Genomic DNA, 6,754 nt, shown 5'->3' with positions numbered 1-6,754 from the left:
CCGTCCGTCAAACGTGCTTTGCGCGTGGATTGGCGCAGGGCCGCGAGGGCGGATTCCTCCCGGACCTCTGTGTGTTTCGAGGCTCGACGGACAGCGAATGTCGTCATGAGCGGTGGGTAGGAATTAAAACATCGGTGTTTATATTACCTTCTACTTCGTAAAAGACGTTATTTGCGCCGGGCGTGAATACGCGGCGCTATTCGGAGGCCAGTGGACGGGAAAACGGGTCGCTCGGCCCAGCTGGCGTGAAAGCAAAACGCGTCGCACTTCCTGAATTGGCTTTCCCTTTTCTGTATTGCTACCGAAGAGTTTTAACTCGCTAACTGCGCGGACTCCCCTGCGCCCAAATGCGGCTCCACTCCAAGTATTTCTGCCTCTCCCTCTTTCAATAAATCACAAAGTTACCCTCTCGGTCCATTGTGGATATTTTTCCTTGTTTTGCCCGTTGGTGCTAAACCGCACAGGAAATAAATCTGCTTAGATTAGCTGCTAGCAGCTAGCCACCTGAGCGTCTTTTTTGTAGCACTTTTGCTAGCACAAACAAACCAGCCAAGCTCAAGCAAGCAAGAGGCAGGACGGACAGACGCTGACGCTGTTCGTTCGCCTCGATTGTTCGGAAATATGTGACAAACAAACACATGTATCCGCAAAAAGTCACATCCAATAGGTACGTGTGTACGATGTGAAACAATCCATTGATTCAATTGCAATCTGCATCATCAGATGGAGATTTTAACCCTTTCAGGGCAGCTATTCAAAAGTTGTTGTTTTTTTCTCTAGGAATAACCTTGGAACTCTATTTTATGTTATTTTAACTCTATAATGTATTTCATGGAGTGTCTATTTTTGGTCATTAAAAACTTCAATATTAGCAGTTGCTATTTTTCCCATTACTGCTTGTTTTTTATTACTATTATGATTGTGGATGAATCAATTAAATGTTAACAAAACTAAATTAATGAAATTTAAATGGATACACTGGTTATGGCCCAACTAATACTTAAAAATGTATTTTTCATAGTATTTAACTCAATGTCATGGACTGTTATGGACGTTCAATTCATTTATTTCGGCATAATTTAGGTATTTTATCTTACAAATAATGTCAGTGCAACCTTTAGGCCGCTTTATGAAATACTGACGTCTTTTAAAAATGTTTTATTCATATCCTATCGGAATAGAAACAACCGCGATATATCACCAGGTTGGTTTAATGTTAATGGCTGTTTATTTCATTCTATGTTGCAGAGCTAAAGGACACTATGGCCAGCGTGGTTGCTGTCAGTCCCAGTGAATACCTCCAACCCTCCACCACCACACAGGTGAGTCAACATTTTAAGGGATCTGCCTATTTTATTGCCACAAATCCCACCTGCGTCTAATAAACGGCATTCCACGTCCAAATCCATACATGAAAGCATTCATTTTTGTTTTTGTCCAATCACATCTCGTAAATCCTTTGTGTTTTTCCAGGACAGTCAACCTTCCCCTTTGGCCCTGCTGGCTGCTACCTGCAGTAAGATCGGACCCCCCGCCGCCCAAGCCCCCGTCGCCACGCCGGCGCCGCAGCCACAGCCTCGCCGTCTCCTCCCCATCAAGCCGGCTCCCATCGCGCCCGCGCCGCCCAAGAACCTCAGTTTCCTCCAAGCCCAGGGCAATGTGATCCAGCTCCCCGCCGGCCTGGGCTCTAGCGCCCCCGGGAGCCCTATAGTGCTCACCATCCAGCAAAGCCCGGGCCGGCCCGCCTCCCAGGGGCCCGCCAACATCCAGTACCAGGTGATGCCACAGATCCCGGGCGCCCAGACCATCCAGGTGATGCCGCAGGGGGGTCAGATCCAGCTCATACCGGGCACCAACCAGGCCTTCATCACCACCCCAATGTCGGTTCCGGCCCAGGCGGCCGCCGCCCCCATCGCCACCCCGCTCTCTCCGCAAAAGACGGTCGCCATCAAACCCTCGCCCAGAACGAAGAAGGCCAGCACCACCAACGTGGTGCAGCTGCCCGGCGGACTCACGCTGCCGCTCAACGTGGCCACGGGCGAGGTCGGCGGGGCTCAGATTGTCACCGAGGCGGCGGCGGCGCCCCTCGTGGTGGGAAAGCCACGACGCGGCAGGAAGAAGAAAGTGACGCTGGCCGCTCAAGCGCCGCCTCCTCCGCCGCCGCCCCCGCAAGCGATTTCGCCACCCCCGGATCAATTGGAGACCATCTTGATAGAAGCTGCTGACAACATCATTCAGGTCTAGAAATGATTCCAATTCATCCACATAGTGGTGTAGCATTACTTGTAGGCCAATTAGCAGTTAGCTTGTTGCTACCTGCTGCTAGGCTAGTTAGCTAGGCTAGCAGGAAGGCCTTTGGATAGGTTTTTCACCACCGATTGATTAGTTGTTACAGTCTTCCCTCGATTATCCCGACTTTACTCATCGCGAATTCACTTCTTCATGATTTTTTTCTGCTATTAATTATTTTTATAAAAAATCAATCATAAAAATGGGAAAATTCACACTGAAACTCGCAAGCGGAAGCCACTCCCCTCTCTTCTGCTTGCTATATGGACTCAGCACTGAAGAAAAAAAAGTAGTTATAATAGGGATGACCCTACTTTCCATTTTTACGATTATCGCGGCCATTTCTAGTCTACATTAACCGCGATATTCGAGGGATTACTGTACTTTTTGACTTGTGCCGCTACCGATCTGGCGCCGAACTGATGGCCAAATTTTTAGACCCGTAATAATCATGCAAAATCTAATGTAACCACTAACTAAATAATGTCCACAGGCGGGGAACAACTTATTAATCGTGCAGAGTCCCGGCCAGCCGGCGATGGTTCAGCAGGTCCAGCTGGTGCCGCCCAAGCAGGACCCTCCAGTGGTTCAGATCCCCCAGCAGGCCCTGAAGGTGGTGCAGGCCGCATCTGCCTCGTTGCCGCCTGTCCCGCAGAGACAGTCGCCCGCGCCCTCCAGCCTGCAGGTGGCATCACCGGACACGGCGCCAACGCAGGTGTGCAAAAATGTCATTGATTGGACTATCATGGTTTATTTTTTGGTGCTATGCATATTTCATATTTCCCGTCCATGCTGGTCATTTTACTATCGATAGCTATATTAGTAATGGTATCGGTGGAACTCTACAAAAACACGTCTTTTTTTGTCAGATCTTTTTCAAGACGGGTGCCGGCGAGTGGCGGTCCGTACAACTCCAGGACTCCGTGTCCACGCCGACGACACCCACCACTCCACTTGCCACCCCCGCCTCGCCTCTCCCAACCACGGTGGCCGTCAAGAAGACGCTTACGGGCGCCAGGAAGGAGCGCACCTTGGCAAAGATCGCGCCGGCGGGAGGGATGATTCCGCTCAACTCGTCGCAGCTGTCGGCGACGCAGGCGGTGCAGACCATCAGCATCAACGGCGTCCAAGTGCAGGGAGTTCCGGTGACCATCACCAACGCAGGAGGTGTGTGAACAATAGTTTCCAAGATTCAAATGGATGTTATTTTTTATTAAGTCAATATGATTTTTAAAAAGATATTAAATCAGGATTATTAAAAACTGAAATACACACACGAGTTAGGGCCCCAGTTTACACTCTAAAGCAAATCTGGCTCGCTGCATCATTTTGTGCGGCCCGAGAAAATAAATCTGTTTTAGTATCAAATTCAAATGAAGAACATAGATGAATATTATATTTCCTGATTTTCCCCTTTTTAAATCAATTATGGTAATTTTTTAATCCCATTTTTTTTCTTTTGGAGTTTTTAGTTCGAAAAGCATTTTGTAAAATATAAATATAAATAAATAAAAATATGTTCTGTTTTCCACTTAAATATTGAAAATAATTTAAAAAAAATGTGTTTCCTTTTGAAATAAAAACAAATGATTAAAAGGTGTTTTCCCTTAATAAGAAAAAAAAGAAGCTCAAATAAACATTGTTTTAGATCTATTAAAAAACAGAATATTTAGGGCTTTTGATCCAGTTCTTTTAATCCGATGAAAAATATATCTAAAATGGTCCGGACCACATGAAATCTAGTTAACGTTAATGCGGCCCGCGAACCAACCCGAGTTTGACACCCTTGCTCTAAAGCGAAATAGTTTTCAGAGTATTTTACTCATTGGATGCCATTAATGACAATAGACATCCAATTCATTTAAACAGACTGTCTGTGAATGCCTCAGTGCCATTGTTGACATCTAATCCATTTGGAGGTTAATGTTTTTTTTTACTCTTTTTGTTATGTTTTTTAGGCTATAGTCATCCCCAAAGCTGTATTAACTGTAAAAATGGAGGCCACTTATTTAAATGAATGAACTGTTAGATTCAAAAAGCAGGTTAAAGGGAAAGGGTTATGGCCATACCTGTAAATTAACCACTTTTGTTTTTGTATGTGTGCCAGGCCAGCAACACTTGACGGTGCAGACCATGCAGGGCAGCGGCCTCCAGTTGGCCGGCTTGGCGGCTCAGGGCCAGCCCACCATCCACATGGACCAGACGCTGACGCTTGAACTTCCTGGACACACTAGCGAGAAAAAGAGACGCATGGCCTGCACGTGTCCCAATTGTAAAGACGCGGAGAAAAGGTAGGATTAGCCAGTTAGCCCTTTTTTTGTCATCTAAATGTTGTCTTTTTTGTGCATTGAATAGATATAATCTTTAAAACGGTAAATAATAGCTGAGTATTTTCCCCACCCGCAGGCCGGGCGACATGGGCAAGCGGAAGCACATTTGTCACTTTCCCGGCTGCGAGAAGACCTTCCGCAAGACTTCGCTGCTGCGAGCGCACGTCCGCCTCCACACGGGCGAGCGACCGTTCGTCTGCACCTGGGTTTTCTGCGGCAAACGCTTCACGCGGAGCGACGAGCTGCAGCGGCACGCCAGGACGCACACGGGTAAGGACGCTCACCTCGCGCCATGTCGTGTTTCTTCTTGACTAAAAACTGTTTTATGTGTGTTTAGGAGACAAACGCTTTGAGTGCAACCAGTGTCAGAAGCGCTTCATGAGGAGCGACCATCTGACCAAGCATTACAAGACGCACATAAATACCAAGAACCTGTGAGAGAACAGCTAAACTCCACACCAGAAAACTGGAGTTTGTCACTTGTCCCATAATGGGACCCCCTTCGACCGACCCCCAAAAAGAAGCCCTTCACCCCCGCGAATTGCGTCGCTTCATGTACAAAGAAAAAAAACAGGGTGGTGCCGATGCATTGAACTTATTTATGACCCCTTTTGGACAAAGATTGTACATGCGTGCAACTGAAGGACTTCAAGTCCTAATGGCCTCCATTTTGTGGCCTATCCTCCATCATGCTCCATTTTGTCTGTCACCTCCTTCTCTGCGAAGTTGAAGATCAGTGTCGTGTTTTTAACGGTTGATTTTATATTTGAACATGAAGTTTACTTTTAGAAAGTTAACCTGCAGTTTTTTTTTCCTGCTACGGAGCGGTAATCGGAAGCTCCTTTCACATTTTATTCCTGCAGTGGAGCTGGTGTGTTCACAGAAATTATGAAATTATGTTGCGCCTCTGCTGGCGTTGCAAATTGAAAAACAACAAACGCCGAGTAGCTCATAAGTTGAAAAGAAATACTTTGTGTTTTTTTTTCCAGATTAGACAGATTTTCTCTTAATGGTTCAGGTTTTTATAAAAACGTGTTCACTGTAACCCGATTCTCTTGAATTCTCCCCAAAACATGCAGGGTAGGCTGGTTGAACACTCTAAATTGCCCCTAAGTATGAGTGTAAATGGATGTCCTTTGTCTCCTTGTGCCCTGCAATTGGCTGGCCATCAATTTAGGGTGTCCCCTGCCTGGGATAGGCTCCAGCACCCCCTGCGACCCTTGCGAGGATAAGCAATTCAGAAAATGAATGAATCTGGGTAAAGGGTTTTTATTTCACATCGCCTGTGCCAGTATTATTCTGTAAATTGTTGATTTTATACATGCTTTTTAACCACATGAGCTACAAACCATTTTTATTACAGTGACGCGACAATCATACAACGGAATGCAAACGTTGCTGTGTGACAGCGTAAATTCACATTAAGGAGCACCAGAATACTGGTTTCTCTTTCATGCAGAGCTGGTTTTTGGGTCAGAGTCCTAAAAGATCACCAGCTTGACATGAGTTGTGTGTAAGGAGGGAGGAAGAACCTGATGCTATTATTTATGTTTGTCCACTCCCTCAATGTTGTAGTGAAGGAGGGTGACATTGTACAGTGTGTGTGTTGAAATGTCATGTGTGACAGTGTATATTTACTGAATTGCTTCTTTTTAAAATACCTCTAGAAACTCTTTTATATCATAGTATTAATAATTAAAGATGCCTTAGACAGCTATTTAAATGAAACTCCTTTTTGTCTTTTTAATTTATGTTCCTTGCTAAGCTAACGTGATTTTATCAGTCCCACAACGTGTACATTTCATATTAATCTCATTTTTAACACATTTATGTTCCTTTAATGTGTTTCAGGAGAAACTAAGAAACCAGCACTTAATTTTATACCGTGTATAAATAAATATAACTGTATGAATAACGTTGTCTATGTACGTGGTCAAAATGTTTGTATGTAAAGGTGTGTATCATTTATAAAGCTATTGGAAAACTAATTTGCAGGAGCAAGATATTACTTTAAAATGTTTTCAAATTTTACACCGAATTCATGGTCTTCAAACGAGTAATATTGAATGAAGGTTCATACAGTGTATGTATATAGTAATTAATTTGCTTTTATAACGTTCCTATTTGTGCTGTAT

General features: G+C 44.9%; 1 protein-coding gene across 2 annotated transcripts; it reads left to right on the top strand.

Moving 5' to 3' along the window:
• Positions 1 to 10: 10 nt before the first annotated feature.
• On the top strand, positions 11 to 6,534 carry sp2 (sp2 transcription factor). Of its 2 annotated transcripts, none has more exons than XM_077604250.1 (8): positions 11 to 112; positions 1,249 to 1,322; positions 1,474 to 2,238; positions 2,783 to 3,004; positions 3,159 to 3,456; positions 4,397 to 4,580; positions 4,696 to 4,889; positions 4,957 to 6,534. In XM_077604250.1, the coding sequence occupies exons 1-8, from the start codon at positions 106 to 108 to the stop codon at positions 5,055 to 5,057; spliced, it is 1,845 nt and encodes a 614-aa protein (XP_077460376.1). In that variant the 5' UTR covers positions 11 to 105; the 3' UTR covers positions 5,058 to 6,534. The 2 variants fall into 2 exon arrangements, with proteins under 2 accessions (XP_077460376.1, XP_077460377.1); XM_077604251.1 differs by lacking the exon at positions 11 to 112 and adding an exon at positions 124 to 667.
• Positions 6,535 to 6,754: the final 220 nt, after the last annotated feature.

The sequence above is a fragment of the Stigmatopora argus genome, chromosome 7, assembly GCF_051989625.1.
Source record: "Stigmatopora argus isolate UIUO_Sarg chromosome 7, RoL_Sarg_1.0, whole genome shotgun sequence".
In the NCBI taxonomy this organism is placed as follows: Eukaryota; Metazoa; Chordata; class Actinopteri; order Syngnathiformes; family Syngnathidae; genus Stigmatopora; species Stigmatopora argus.
The sequence above is the reverse complement of the archived record's forward strand: the minus strand, read 5'-3'. Positions and strand labels throughout refer to the sequence as shown.